The following is a 16,061-nucleotide window of genomic DNA, read 5'->3' as shown; positions in this document are numbered from 1 at the left end:
GTAGCCAGAGCCCATTACCCCAGCCACAATGCCGGGGTCAGACAGTGTCTGTGACCCAATTAGCCAGTTAGAGGGGTGATAAAGAAAACAGAGGAGTCATAGTTTTCAGAGCCTGACACGTCAAAGGGAGTTTTATGCAATTCAATGAGGTTGGAATGGTCGCATGGCATTTATGTCGATTTGTGCTTTTATTGTTGGGGATGGGTTGTGAGCAAACACACACAACCCCTGGCGAGAAAGCAATGGCATCTAAGTGCCACACCCTCACGGAACCCTCACACTCAAGCAGTCAACCCACTTGTAACAGAGATCTAAGCGCGCTATGATGTCATGCATGCAGCAAACATGGCGCTATATAAAACACAGGAAACAACATGCTCATATACCGCTGCTCATGACATCACACACATTTCAATGTGATATCGCTCTCCTACATCACTACTATTTCTAGTTTAAACGTAGCTTCCCAAGCGCCTACCGGCTACATCACTCGGACATGGTTTTTTGTTGTTGAATGAAACATTCTGCCAGTTCCTGGAGGCAATGCAACACTTGGGGCAGGGCTCTATTTTACAGGGCAGTGGGCACCACTGGGCACTGCTCTTGGCTGCGTCATTTCACATAAAGCATGACCTGCCCCTCTGAGTGTATTCTTGAGGGTCTGCACTCTCCCAAAAAACAACCACTTGTTCCCCCTCGGATATGCTTGTCCGCTTTACATACCTGTCCTGGAGACCTCGCTGTTCTCCTCAACTCTCAACTCAGTCCTAAACAGATTCCCTAAGTGACTAAACTGCATTGCCCCTGGGGCCTGCAGTGACAGCTCCCGCCCTGGTGCCTAGAGGCGCAAATATCTGCTCATTCGAACTCAGTCACTGAGATAATTTGAGGTGAAATTGAAATTGAAAGGAGTTTTATAGAGCGCGAACAGATGCCCTGAGGCGTCCAGGCGCTAGTGAGTAAAGGAAACTTCTGCTGGGGTGGATCACTGGTGGGGGTGAGTTATTAAAGTTTTTAGTTATAAAGGAAGGTTTTCAGTTGTTTGCGAAAGGTAAGTAGGTTAGGGTTGGACCTCAGGTGGAGAGTGAGAGAGTTCCATAACTTGGATGCATTGTAGGAGAAGCAGCGGCCTCCTGGTCTGGCTCTTCGTATCTGTGGGACAGCGGTTAGGAAGGCTTTCGATGAACGGAGTTCTTTTTTGGGATGGTAGGGGGTGATCAAGGCTTGGTGGGTGATGCACATGGCCTTGAATTTAATCCTCTCCCTAACAGGGAGCCAGTGCAGAGTTTTTAGACCAGGCCCTATGGGGTTTCTGCGGGGAATTCCAAGAAGGGTGCGTGCTGCGCAGTTCTGGATCCGCTGAAGTTTGTGTAGGCAGTATTCTGGGGCCCCCAAATACAGGGCGTTACTGTAGTCTATACGAGACTGGATTAGGCCCTGGATGACTACCTGTTTTGCCTCAAAAGGGAGGAGTGGAAGGATTTTTTTCATCTGTCTGATCAGACCAAAGCATGTTGCTGACAATTTGGTGACTTGTGTGTTAAATGTCAGGGATTTATCTAGCCATACTCCAAGACTTTTTATGTTGTCTTTGGGTGCAGGGGGCTGGGGAGCCACAGAAGCTCTAGGGTGGAGGGGGCTGAGGGGCCGAGGAGCATCAGCTCGGTCTTATCCCCGTTAAGCTTTAGGCATGAGCTCGTCATCCAGCTCTTTATCTGCTCCAGACAGGGAATCAAGTTGGTCTGTGATTGCCGACTGTCCTTGTGCGTAAGGGAGACCACTAGCTGGGTGTCGTCCGCATAGGTGACGATCTTAATGCCATGCGGACGAACAATCTCTGCCAGTGGTCTTATATATGTGTTAAAAAGCGTGGGGCTAAGTGAGGAGCCCTGTGGCACCCCACACCCCAGAGGCTTGCTTGAGGAGACTGAGGCTCCTTCGAAGCCACTAAAAGTACGGTCTTTTAAGAAGGACTTAAGCCAGGCTAGGGCTTCTCCTGATATTCCCACACTTAGTAGGCGGTGAAGGAGGATTTGATGGTTCACCGTGTCAAACGAGGCGCTCAGATCAAGGAGGATCACTACCACTGCTCCTCCCTGATCTAGGATCCGCCTTGCTTCCTCTGTGACCGCCACCAGGGCCGTCTCCGTAAGATGCTTGGGGCGGAAGCCAGTTTGGGTGATATCCAGCAGATGGTTGCTCTCGAAAAATATGGTTAGGGAGGTGTTAATGTGTTTTTCAAGGATTTTGCTTGCCCAGGGGAGTAGTGAAATGGGTCGATAGTTGTTGAAGTTGCCAGGGTCGGGATTAGGTTTTTTCAAGAGTGCACGTACCCTGGCATGTTTCCATGTTAGTGGGACTGTGCTGGTTATTATCGAGGAGTTCAGCAGTTCCAGTAGTGTGGGGAGGATTACCTGTCCAACCGAGATCAGTGTGTTCGGTGGGGCAGGATCACAGGGTGAACCAGATTTTATTTGCTGCATTAGAGAATCTAGTATTACTGTGTCTAGCTGTGGCAGGTAGGCTAGGGTGTTATGGGGCGATTCCTCTACTTCTGCTGCTGGGGGGGGCCTTGGAAGGGTGGGTCTGCCTTAGTGTTCAGAAAAGATGTATAGATGTAGTTTATTTTGAGGAAAAAGAAGTTAGCTAGATCGTTACATCGTGGGGGTTCAATGTGGTTAGCGGTCGGAGGGAGGGAAAGCGTAGTGAGACTTTTTACCGTTTGGTACATTTCTTTGGGCTTGTGCTGGGCTGCCATTATTTTATCCTCGTAATAGGACGATTGAGTCAATTTTATTGCTGATTTATAGGCTCTGATGGCCTCTCTGTATGTGGCTTTGTCCGTGGCAGTGTAACTCAGGCGCCACTTCCTTTCCAGCCTCTTACAGGTGCGTTTTTTCTCTCTAAGTTCCTCTGAGTACCAGGGCGCTGTTTTATGGTGTCTTTTTGATCTGGTAGTGCGGAAGGGTAGTATGGAGTCAAGAGAACTCATGATCCAGTTGTCGTACTCGTTGTTGCCTTTTGAGGGGTCGTTGTTGAGTACAGGCCTAGTTTTGGTAAGATCGTTGGCCCATTCCTCCAGACAGAGTTTGGACCAATTCCTCGATCTGAGGGGGGTACGGGGGAATGGAGCGCACTTGCGTGAGGTCCAAATGAGTGGAATCAGGAAATGGTCAGTCCATGGGAGACGACTGAGAGTGCCAACTGCTAGTTGTGGGCAGTTACTGAATACGGGGTCTAGTAAGTGGCCTTTTATGTGTGTGTGGGAGGGGACAAGCTGCACTAGTTCGACTGCCGCTAGACTGGCCGTTAGCTCGTTGGCGACATTGTCCTGTGTATTGTCGAAGTGTATGTTGAGGTCGCCTAGTACTGTGAAGTTCGCCGGTGAGGTAATTAGTTCGGCCACGGCAGAAGGCAGCGCAGCGGGGAACTGTTTGAGCGCTCCGGGAGGGCGGTAGATGAGGATGCCAGTGAAGCTTTTGTTAGGGGAGAATTTAATGGCAAAGTGCATACTTTCACAGTCTGCGATGGGCTCTGAAGTGCACCGGCAGGTGTAGACGTCTTTATAGATGATGGCGAGCCCCCCGCCTTTTTACAAGCATCGGCCGACGTCAGTAAAAGAGCTGGAGCTTCATGTATGAAAAATCAAATTTTCATTCCTTAACCTTAAATTGTACATTTTAGATTTTAAGGAATTCAAAATGGTATGTCAGAAAATAGTGATTACCTAATAGCGATTCCTAAAGATTCGCAATCACAATCAGGCCCGCCCCGCCCGCAAAGCTGCCACAACAAGGAAAAAATAAAATGATAATAATCAATCAATCAATCAATCAATCAATCATATAACTTGTAAAGCGCACTACATACCCGTGAGGGTTCCAAGGCGCTGGGGGGTGGGGGGTGGGGGGAGGGTTTGCTGCTGCTATTGGTCGAAGAGTTATTAGCATTTTATTTTTCCTTTAGAGACACTGCTTAAAAGCGGTGGGACCGCGCTCCTCCGCATTAGCCCCCCACTGGAGAAAACGTCATGTTTGAGGTAATGATAGTAACAAAATATCCCAAGTGAACAAGAAATGGCAAAAACTCTGTGGGGAGGTGGAATCAAAGCTTCTTAGTGATAAACAGCAAGGTTTGTAGAATAGTTCATTCAGCGTCGTTCCAAATTGGTCACAAAGAGGAACACCAGACAATAGCTGTTTTTATGACATGTTTTCACTTTGCACCCATTTGAAGAGGAGCTCAAACACTGCTGATTCTTGAAATCGACAATTATGCACCAAGACCTTTTCTGTAGAGGGAATAACAAGCACTCACAAAAACTTTTCGAGCCTTATTTCGCATGATGCAGAGGGAAAGTAATACACAGGGTGCAAAAACAAACCTGATGCTGTACACAACTGCTGTTTATGTCAGGGTGTTTCTGCACCTGTTATGAACTCATGACATAGAAAGAGGCTGTAAGAGAGAACACAGCAAAAAAGTAGGTGAGATGGTTGTAGCAGCTATGATTGCCAGTTAGGATGTCAGCATAGTGAACTGGTGAGTGGGCTAGAGCAGACAAAGCACACATAAGCGTATCCCCTACATTCCAAATCTAGGTAAGCATAGGCTTATTAGACGCTAGCTTGGCTGGTAACCAGATGGGACCAGTGGAGTCTAGCTTACGCCAACACAGAGTGCGATTCCCCACAGGGAGCTGGTATGCGAACACTCTAATTAAAATAATCACGAGAGTCTGTCCACAGGATCGGGGCTATTCTGAGTCTTCATTAGAATAAGTCCAAGGATATTAAACAAAAACCTTCACAAGGCACAATTTGAAGTCAAAGCTGTAAAACTTTCTTCAAAATTAAAATTACACGAGGCAAAAATATTCAGTTAATTCATAAGTAATCAAAATGAATATCTCAATAATAAATCAAAACCAACTAATTGTATTTATATAGCGCTAACTACCACCGATGAGGCATTGAAGCACTTTTTGGCCAGTTGCACTCTACTCCGAACTCATAGGTGGATTAGCAGGGAGAAATATAAATTGTTATTAAGAGATGTGGGAGTGGTAGACAAGTGAGTCTCTTAGTTGGATGACGAGGATAAAGGATGGCTAGAGGAGGGAAGAGCATAGAAAGGATTATTTGGAAGTTCATAGTAGTGTAAGAGGTTTAGGATGGGTCAGAGGGCCTGTTAACTGAATGGGCATGCTAAAGGATGGATAGAGAAAAGAACAGTTTGGAAAGAGTTGTTTGAGAGCTCAAAGTAGTAAAAGAGGTTTGGGTTGAGTCAGAGAAAGGAATTAGAGGATATTTTGTAAGAAGAAAAAGAGGATATTTTGTAAGAAGAATAGGATGAATCAGAGCTGTGATTTGATGAGGTTTGGGGACATTAGTTAACTATTTTTTTACCTCTGCAGTGGAAGAAAAATATATAAATATGTAGATTCATTACCAACCATAAAAGATACACATATATATAGATTTTAACATGATACCCATATAGAAAATAAAAATCAGAAGATATATAAAATTGCACTGGATAAAAAAAATATATATATACACATATATGTATACCGGTTTCATTATATCCATATATACGTAGATCAATACATCAATCATTTTTTTTTTTTTAGTTTTCAAAAACCTTTATTAAACAAAAATGCAGAGCAAGATTACATACAGATACCAATGCAAAGGGCCCTAGATATGCACATAATTGAGTCCTACAACATGTATCACAATCACGGTATATATTAAAGTCCGCCGGTCATGGCTGAGATTTGGCCAGCTTCCTAATCAAGGCGAGGATAATGAAGTGCATTCTATCCACCACTCGCCCGATAATCTTGTTCTCAGAAGTAAGCGAAAACCAATATTTGCCAACCCAAGAACTCACCCGTCCCTACCCCCAACCCCTCCCCCAACTCTCCCCCCTCTCGCTGCCGGGTCTGGAAACGAAGGAGAAAGTGTAAACAAAAAAAATCGGGTCTATGCCATCCCTTCCCTATGGTGGGACATCATGTAACGTGCCACCCTGTGTCTGGGTCTCCAGCTGTCCACGTTCGTGGAATCTGAGCTACTTTGAGACTGAGGGGCATCCCATCCCACTAGCTCTTGGAACATCACACCCCAAGCCTGCAGGACCTCCGGTAGCTTCCTGTCTCTCCTTGTGTGTCGTATGTGCGCTTCTTCCGCCAGTGCCCACTCCCGTGGATCCACCCTCCATTTCTGCAATATTGGGCCCTGTGGGGACAGCCAGTGAATCGCTATACGACGTCGGGCTGTGACCAGGCCCAGCATGAGGAACCACCTGCTCACTTTCCGTTTGGGGTCTCTGGGGATTAAGCCCAGGAGGCAAGGGCGCAGGTCCAGGTCTATCACCCACCCTGAGACCTTCGCCAAGATCTCCAAAACTGATTTCCAGTAGGGCTGGAGGTTAGGGCACGCCCACACCATGTGGACAAAGTCCGCCATGGGACTGCGGCACCTCGGGCATTGGGAATCCCTGGTGTTATCAATAGCCTGGAGTCGTCTAGGGGAGAGATAGGTCATGTGTATTATATTATATTGAATTTGTTTAAAGCGTTTGCTCACCGACACCTGTAGTGTAGTTCCTATCTTCCCAATAGGCTCTGCGCATTGGAAAAATACCTACAGCAGTAAAGGCCTAGGCCAGACGTTAACTAGGTCTACTACTGTCGATACTAGACTTAAGTTTTGGGTTTGCCAGCTTAGCTCAGAGTTCACTAGAAACTTTCTCGAATGTTCAAGGAGGAATTAACTTCCCTGATTAGACAAGAAGGGATTTAGTTTCTGACAACCATAGAACATGACAACTTTGCTCTCCCCTAATCAAGAGTCAATCTCGAGAGTCGTGTGAACAAAAGGCAAATTATTTTACTCAGTCAGTACGTGCATTCTTAGTCTCATCAGAATGTAGAGAAAAGGAAGAGACGGGCGTGTTCAATAAAAAGGTGTTATTTATTGATCAGTCTCTTTTCTCATACAAGAGAAATGGATTGATATTATTGCAATACTTATAGTTAAGTAAAGTGCATACATTAAAAGCAATAGTATAAAATAATACTGTAAAAACATTGATATGGTTTCTAAGCCATAAGATGTTTTAAAATGAATAAAATATATTACATACACATATACATTTGACTAAACGTACTCAACTGGTGTTTCTAGATACGCCTACCCCGTGTACCTGACCTAAGTCTAATACGTGGGCGGGAATAGATAGTTACAGTTTAAGTTAAGTTTGTTTTTGCCAAGTGAATAACTAAAGAATTCTCTGTGAGGGGTTATTCAGTTCTGTACCTGGAAGTTAGGATGAATGAGGAATGGTATCTCTCTCTCTGGTCTCGATATTCCAGGCTGCCTGCGAGGGCTGCCCAGAAACGCCGGTGCTGGATTCTCGGCAGGAGAAAGCAGCGCGTCTCTCAGCGCGTCAGAAAGGCGGGGCTGCTGCCAGCGGGGTCTGCTCTGCTCTTCGCTTCGGCAAGTATGGCTGCTCAGTCTCGTCACCACGCGTGTGTTTGCATATGGCAAGATCGGTAATATTTATACCTTTAAGGTGCCGAGATTGACGTAAGGATGGACATAGATACGTCAATAAAGATGTCATACGACTTGCTCGTTAGCACATTCTTTTACTAAAGTTCTCGGTGAAATCAAAACAATGGCCGCAGGGTTTTGCCCAGGTTGTCATAGGTTTGATTTGTTATGAGAACTCCGTATGCCTTATCAGGGGCTGGAGGAATATCGCTTGTCTAATTAGATCGCAAGTGTTATGACCTAATCAGATAACACGTTCCTGTGCCGTAGTGTGACTGCGTCAGATAACGGTATCTGCATCATGGGGGTTTTCTGCCTCATGGGCTGACTGCTAGTTAACTTGTTGGTTTGTTTAACTAGAATAGGGTCAGGAATAGGGGGATCGATTCAGAACCTATAGGAATACATGACACACCTTCCGCACACTTTCATGTATCTTTACCCAATCACGGGGGGTGATGTCCTGCGAACACGCCTGCTGCCATTTGTCTTCTATCGCCAAGGACCGTAGTCTCTTATCCTCCCGCAAAGCCCTGTAGAGGTGGGTCACAAACTTCCGGCCCCCCGCCATTGCTAACATTGTGACATCAATACATCAATCATGTATAAGATGCTGAGGGTATGCTTATGGGTTTACTTTCCTATAATAACACATCTGTCACGCTAAGTAAATTTGATAATGGCAATTGTATCTATAAATGCACCACTACTGAAATATTGGAGGACAAATATAAAAAAAACTATAATACATTTAAAAAAACGTATTTTACAGCAAAAACTGAAAGCCTGAGTTTGTAAATATTTATCCATGCATGTACATATGGGGGTTGCAGGAGGGTCAACATACAGTCGAGCTTGAAAGCAAGTAAGTAGCCAGAACTACAGATAGTTCATCAAGAGAGCCAACATGGGGCCTAATTTAGATCTTAGTGGAGGGGAATACTCAATCACAAATGTGACAGAGATCCAGTCTGCTGTATTGCGATCAGATCGAAATACACACATTCAGAGGTGAGATTTGACATAATAGGGTTGGACTACCAATGCATCGCTCTTGTGAGTCAATCATTAATTTAAAGCATTAGATATGTTAAATAAGATACATTTAGAAACACTTCCTTTACTGCATATTAATGAATGAGGTGTACACAGCAAATTAAGAAAGTACATTGTGTTTATACAACACTTAAATACAATAGAAAGTTCAGCTAACGAATTGTTCATAGAAAAGGCTCAAGCAAAGAACCTTGGAAAGGGACAATGGCTGGAACATCATGGACATGTCTTCTTTGAGAGGAACACAAAAGAATAAATACAGTTATGTTTTGCTCAATAAACAGAGATCGTGGTGGAAGCTTTTATTTCGCGCATTTTCTGAAATGGAAATGCACATGAAATGAAATGAAATTTGATTTATAGAGCGCATGGCTGCCCTAGAGCGTCCCAGCGCTGACTAACTAATAACAGAAGACTCTAAGGATATAGGGTTTTATGAGGTTTTAGGGAAAAGAAAAGTTTTAAGAGATTTTCTGAAATTGAGATAGGAGGATTCCATCCGGATATCCCTGGGGAGGGCGTTCCAATTTTTTGCCGCGTTCATAGAGAAACGGCGGCCTCCAGTGCGAGCCTTCCTCACTCTAGCGACAATAGCAAGATTGTCCCCATCAGACCGTAGGGCCCGAGCCGGTCTATAGGGACAAATCAGGTTTCTCAAGGCCGGTGGGCCTTTACCTTGCAGTGTCTTATGAGTGATACAGAGTGATTTAAAAGCGATTCATTCCTGAATTGGAAGCCAGTGGAGGGCTCTCAGCAATGGTTTGGCCGAGGCTCTTCTTGGCGCCCCCATAAGCAGCCTGGCAGCAGCATTCTGCACCCGTTGCAAGATGTTAATTGTGGCCTTTGGTGCTGCCAAGAGAAGAGCATTGCCGTAATCCAGTCTGGATAAAATTAGACCCTGGATTAGTAGCTTCCTGGATTGAAAAGGCAGGGGGGGGGAGAACTTTCCGTACTGCACGAAGCAGACCAAAGCATCCTCCTGCAACTTTCTGTGCGTGAGTCCTGAAAGTTAATTGGGGTTCGAACCAAACCCCAAGGCTTTTAATTTTCTCCTTTGGTGGGGGTAATTCGCCCATGCAGGGCGGCCAATACTCTGTGGGCAGGGATGTGAATTGATGGCCCAAAACCATGATCTCGGTTTTAGCCCCATTCAATTTGAGCTTTGAGCCAGTCATCCAGGAGAAGATTGCGGTTAGGCAGCTCGAGAGGTTGTCTGAACATCCCCCTTGTTGTGTCAGCGAGACGACTAGTTGTGTGTCGTCTGCGTAGCTGATGGATTTGATCCCAAAAGGGGCTACTACCTCCTCCAGCGGGGCCATATAAACATTAAACAACGTGGGGCTCAGGGAGGATCCCTGAGGGACCCCACACTGGAGGGGTGTGGACTCTGACATGACACCATTTTCCCAAATCCTAAAGGATCGTTTGTTCAGGAAGGATTCCAGCCATCTAAGGGCTAACCCTGCAATGCCTAGTTTGGCAAGACGGTTGACCAAAGTTACATGGTCCACAGTATCAAATGCAGCGCTCAGATCCAGGAGGATCAGGGCCACTGATCCCCCTGAATCTAAGATGCATCTTGCCTCCTCCGTCACTACTATGAGGGCTGTGTCAGTGCCCTGTCCTGGGCGAAAACCCGTTTGGGAGTCGCTCAGTGGACCATTACTCTCCAAGAATCCTGAGAGCTGATGATTCACTAGCTTTTCTGCGATTTTGCCCAATCCAGGTAGCAAAGAGATCGGGCGGAAATTAGCCAGATCGGTGGTGTCTAGTCCCGGTTTCTTTAGGAGCGTTCTAATTCTGGCCTGTTTCCAGCTCGGGGGGACTACGCCATTGGTGAATGAGGAGTTCAACAAATCTGTGGCAAGAGGGGCAATGGTGCTCACAATTTGTTTGAGGATGTGCATAGGTGCTGGATCAGAGGGAGAGCCGCTATTTACAGTGGAAAGAGTCTTACAAAAGTCCTCCCTGGTGATGCATCTAAACGCATCAAGCCGGGGACCGGTTGTTGGGAGGGGGGGGGGGGTCTCAGTGGCTAATGTTGTGGCAGTTTGTGGTAGACTATCCAGAATTCTCTGTATTTTATCATCAAAGACCTCTGCTAGCTGGTCGCACCTTGATTTGGTATCCTCTTGTGCGATTGTGGAGACCGGGATTTTAAGAAGTTGGTTAACGATCTTGAACGTTTCCTTAGAGGAATTGGCCGAAAGTTTAATTTTCTCCTCAAAGAAAGATGCCTTGGTTTTCTGCCGTGCAATTTTATAGAGTCTCAGGGCAGCCTGGTAGGAGGTTTTGCTGTTGACTGCCCAATCTCTCCTCCAGATGCGTTCAGACTGTTTGCAGGCTTTTCTAAGGTCTCTTAGTTCTGTAGTGTACCATGGGGATTTAAAAGTACTGCTCTTTTTTGTCACCATTTTGAGAGGCAGAACCGTATTCAGGGAACTATTAAGCCAATTCTGGAAGTTTATGTCTGCCAGCAAGATATCTGATTCTGCAACAGGAGCCGATTGTTCTAGAGTTCGTTTCAGATCTTCCACCGATAACTTTGGCCAGGCTCTCTGTAATACACGAGGGCAAGGGACACTTCTCTCTTCCGATCGAATTTCCCAAGAGAAAGGAACTACGAAATGGTCAGACCATGGTAGGGGCAGTGGGGGTTTAACTAGGAGCTGGTTATTGTTTGAAAAAACCGGGTCCAACAGATGTCCCCTGTTATGGGTGGCTTCCTTGTTTAAAAGTTTTAGTTCAAAGGCTTTAAGATTTAGAATGAGATCTGCAGCTGCTTTGTCGTTAGTATCATCAAAATGCAGGTTCAGATCTCCAAGGACCAGAAAGTTGGATGCCCGGGCTGCTGCTGCTAAGGTAGCTTCTAGCAGAGAATCTGCAAAATGTTTTATGCAGCCCGGCGGACGGTAAATAAGGAATCCTGAGAGGGAGTAGGTGGGGGTTAGCTGGATGCTAAAGCAGGCGCTTTCTGTATCTAAAATGCCACCGTCCTCGAATCTACAAATCAAGGAGTCTTTGTGGATTATGGCGAGGCCACCTCCTTTCCCTTTGTCCCTATGCTGACTCTGAATAAGAAATCCACTTGGGAGGGCGGAGATAATGTCAAAGTATGCATTGGGAGATAGCCATGTCTCCGTTAAGAAGAGCAGATCAAGGTTGCACTCTTCGATCAATAAATTGATCTCTACCGCATGCTTTGGTAGTGATCTGCAATTTAGTAGCGCCATCCTCAAATCCCTACCGGCCTTCTTACCGTTAGTCCCTACGGGAATAGAGTCAGGACAGAATTGACACTGACAAAGTTGTTTGTCAGTCCAATCAAGCTGGTGGCACCACTGACCACTCTTGTCTTGTAGCGCCAGGAGTTCTCCCCTCGAGTATCCTATCTGTCCCGTAGGGTCCACGGGCATAGTGACAGGCCCTAGGCCCGGACGGGCCCAGACGGGCTTGCCTCCGGCGCGCCTGCTGCGCGGACGGGAAGTGGACTTCATTTTATAGCACCCGGGCCGTGATTCGCCCGACCGCTAGTGCGCCAACCGTGCCTTTCCCCTAAGATGGCGGCCAAAGTCTTCGCCCTCTGGGTAGGTTGTCTGAGTCCGAGTGGAGCCCTAACTCGGCCCTCGGTATGCTTAGCACGGGTACAATTACGCGCCCCAACTGTCCCAGGCAGGGTAAGTAACAGTGCAAAATATTACGATTCAACAATTTTTAAAATCAATTTTTTAAGTGCAAATAAGCGGAGATAAAAGCAAATGATCTAGTGCCTAACTCCCGGCTTTCCGCCTCAGGAGTATTCTGTTACGAGTGAGAAAGAGAAACACATACATTTGTGTTCATATAAAATATAAGTGCACTTTAATTTCTGACATTGTGAATTTGTCAAGCAAGACAAGCGAGCTGCGGCCTAGTCATGCTAACTTAAACACATCTGAGTCTGACATTATTTTTTAATCAATCAATTACACTCTAATAGCTACATTATCCAGTCAATGGCAAGTACTACAGGTTTTGTGGAATATAGTTTTTGGGAAGGAGCTAAAATAAGTACGCAGCCAGAGGGTGCGCCTTAGCCTGCAACATAGACGAGCACATCTCGTGAGGCGGGGACGCCTGCCAAATAATGACCACAGTAACACAGAGAAGTATTTGCGCAAACTCTGGTGTGGAGTAGAGAGGGATTACCAGGATATTCTTGGGTACATCCAAACGGCAACAAAGGGGAAGAAGAAGGTCTTTGATTCATAAATAAAAGTGAAAGCATAATATGAAAAAAATTCCCACACGTTATATGCGTTTGACTTCAGGTTCTGTGCTTACTATCGGAGAAACTTGCTGAAAAGCCATGGTTGCCCTTCCTTCTAAGATCCCCTCCACTCCCCAGTGAGTAAGCTCCAGACACCTAACCACAAGTCTCTCAGAGAACAGCCGTCCTATCCTACCAAAAGCAATCCAGAATTGAACCCATGCTGAACTTCAGCTCCTAGCATCGAGCTGGAAACTTCATAAAAGGCCTGGACGGCGTACATTAAAAGATATGTACAACGCACCATACATCAGAAAAAGTTTTATAGACTGGCTGAGTATCCCAAGGCCAGAGTGGGATAAAAGAGCAAGCAATCATGCCTCAACGCTCAAGGACATCTTGTGCCATGTCGCCTATTCTAAAGAACCAGTATCTCCTTCATACTTAACCCCTTCCATGCTGCAGTCGGCCATTGGCCGACGGCAGCACTACCTCGCTGGTGCTGCCGTCGGCCAATGGCCGACCCGGCCCCACCCATTTTGCGTAAGTGCCGAACTTCCGCAAAATCGCGGCGGCGGCATGGAAGGTGTTAAAAGAATAACTGACCTTAGAACTCACTCAGAGTAAAAATACTTTAAAACAAAACAGCAAGCTATCTTGGTTAGCACGTTTCCAAAATGCACTTTTCACCGTAAGCGAGTACAAAAATGTGATGCTTAAGTATTGGTTTTGTGTGCTGAGTGAATGCGCAGCTCACAAAGCCAACAACTTCAAAAAATATAAACACATTATATTTACTCAATGACGACGTGCTGAAGACCGTTTTTGAGATACGTGTCGAGAGTTGCAAAATTCTTCAGAGGAAAGAAAACACTGGCAATTGTTCATGTTTTAAGACTCTACAAAGGCCCAGATATGATACTTAAATAGAACTTTACAGAAAATCATCTGTATTCATTTTTAACAGATCCTTTCTATCTTCAAGTGCATTATAATTGCAAGTCAGGGATCACTAAGACAGCTCTAGACCACACCATAAGTGTTTTCTTTTTATAGTAACAGTTTAAAGTATGTACAGATAACTCTGATGTTCCTCACACACACACCTACACAGCCCTCCACTACCTAGGACCTACCTACATCACCATAGCCTGAACTTCTACCAACATGCTAAACACCTGCGCTCCTCTTTACTCGCCCTTGCATACCCCCCCATATCCGTTGCAGCGATGGCTGATCCTTCTCCTACATCGCGGCCCAGACCTGGAACGACCTTTCCCTTCCAGCTCCGTACAGCCTCCTTGCTGGCAGACCAGTAAGAGACCCAAGACCTGGCTTTTCGACTGAGACACAGTGCCCTGATACCCGTAGGGGTGACAGTGTTGCGCTTTACAAATGCAGTTTGGTTAATTGATAGACTGAATACTGCGCACCCTTGATGGGTGCACATATTCTTCTCGTAAAACAGAAACAGTATACCCTATTGAGACAACCAGGCTGCCTCTTACATATATTTTTCATTCACGCAAATATTTGTCCCCAGAGGAGAAGGCTGTAATTGTATTTTTATAGTTGCTTAATCCCCCTGGTGAGTCGCTGAAGTACACACATTCTTATAAAGGCAAGTAGGTAGTCCACTGCAACTGAACCAGCTCCCACATCTTCCTAACTACATCACAGCACCGCCCCCTGCAGGAGAGCAGAGCTCTGATGATCCACTGTATTGGGATATTCACTGCACATCTCATGCACCTACCCCTCAGGGCACAGATCGTTTCCACCAGTAAGTCACTTACCCTGTATCCCTCCTCATCTTCAAAAGGACTTAAAAAAAAACCTCTTCTCTTCCAAAGAAGCGGTTACCAATAACTATCTGACTGTTTCACGTTCCTCACTGGAGAACTAGTTCGACCTTCTGCTTCGACTGCTGAATATGTACTTATGAAAGAAACCCTTATTGCTCCAACTTTAGTTTGGAACGTCGCATTTTCAGTGAAATTACATTGTGTACTAAGAAACCCCTCACTACAAGTAACTGTATGCTTGTCCAAGCCGAATCGCTGGTAAAACGGAATCCTGAGAAAATCTAGTATTTGTATATATATATATATGTATATAGAGATAACTCTAACAACTAGTACATGTAGTAGACCTTTGTACCCCCTACCATTCCTATGTGATTCTCAGAGTTTATCCATTTGTATCTCTTCCTTGAGTAACTTTACATCTTGTACATTTGCTAATTTTTTTTCCTGTTTGTATCTTTTATGTAACTCATGTAATCCAAAGTCCTTATGTATCGCAACTGGTTCTTATGTAAAGCGCTCTGACACCTTCGGGTAATGTTCGCGCTATAGAAAATCGCAATAAATAAATAAAGAAAGAAATGTAGTAGTTGTACGTGTTGTCACCTCTACCATGTTACCTGGAATGTCTGGTCTAATGTACTACGCTCTATTGTAAAGCGCTCCGACACCTCTGGGTGAAATATGCGCTATGTATATAGAAACGCATAAATAATAATGAATATCCCAGGGCTGAGCATCCGCCGCCTCCTTGAGAGGGATGCAAACTCCGCACAGTCACAAGAGGCGACCCTTACCTGCCCGCACGACGCCCAGCGCCAGGCACCCGAGCAGGGCATGGAGCCGCCCCATCTCTCCCCGCGCGACGCTGCTCAGCGGCCCCCGGGTTCGACCATGGCTCCGGCGGCAGCGGCAGACGGGCGAGCACCGGCCGGCGCACAAAGAAAGGTGCCGCAGGCGGGCCACGCCCTGCCGTCGCCTATTGGAGGAAAACTATCGTGGCCACGCCTTCGAGGCGGAGAGCCACGCCCTGAGCACGCTCTATTGAAGGAACTACAGCTAGCCACGCCTTCTCCTCCACCTGCAGGCGGAGTCTGGATTTGACACGTCTGTTGGCGGGGCCCATGCATGCTTTCGCTCCTCTGCTGCTGCAGCTGCTCCTCGGACACGCCCTTTTAAAGAGACCACGCCCTGGCCACGCCCAAGCGGCCTGGTTTACAGATGAGGAGGCCCCGCCCATTCCGCCTCACTGAGGAGCCTTTGAGCACTGCCCCGGCTGCGACCTGCGTTTCTAGGCGAGCTTCGGCTTGCGTGTGCGTGAGTGACGCATACATTCGGGTGTATGAAGAAGGATGCCCTGATGTCGGATTGGTGGGGAAACCAACCGTG

At 46.2% G+C, this 16,061-nt stretch overlaps 1 protein-coding gene across 1 annotated transcript in view; it reads right to left on the bottom strand.

The window, feature by feature from the left end:
- Positions 1-15,637, bottom strand: part of LOC144802263 (uncharacterized) — a 252,421-nt gene extending 236,784 nt beyond the window's left edge. Inside the window, exon 1 of the mRNA XM_078671800.1 lies at positions 15,470-15,637. Within this exon, the coding sequence (XP_078527926.1) occupies positions 15,470-15,524 (55 nt within the window). The 5' untranslated portion in view covers positions 15,525-15,637. The remainder of the gene's footprint in view (positions 1-15,469) is intronic.
- Between the last annotated feature and the right edge of the window lie 424 nt (positions 15,638-16,061).

This window comes from Lissotriton helveticus, chromosome 1_2 (genome assembly GCF_964261635.1).
Source record: "Lissotriton helveticus chromosome 1_2, aLisHel1.1, whole genome shotgun sequence".
In the NCBI taxonomy this organism is placed as follows: domain Eukaryota; kingdom Metazoa; phylum Chordata; class Amphibia; order Caudata; family Salamandridae; genus Lissotriton; species Lissotriton helveticus.
Note: the sequence above shows the minus strand (reverse complement) of the source record. Positions and strands in the feature narration are given on the sequence as shown.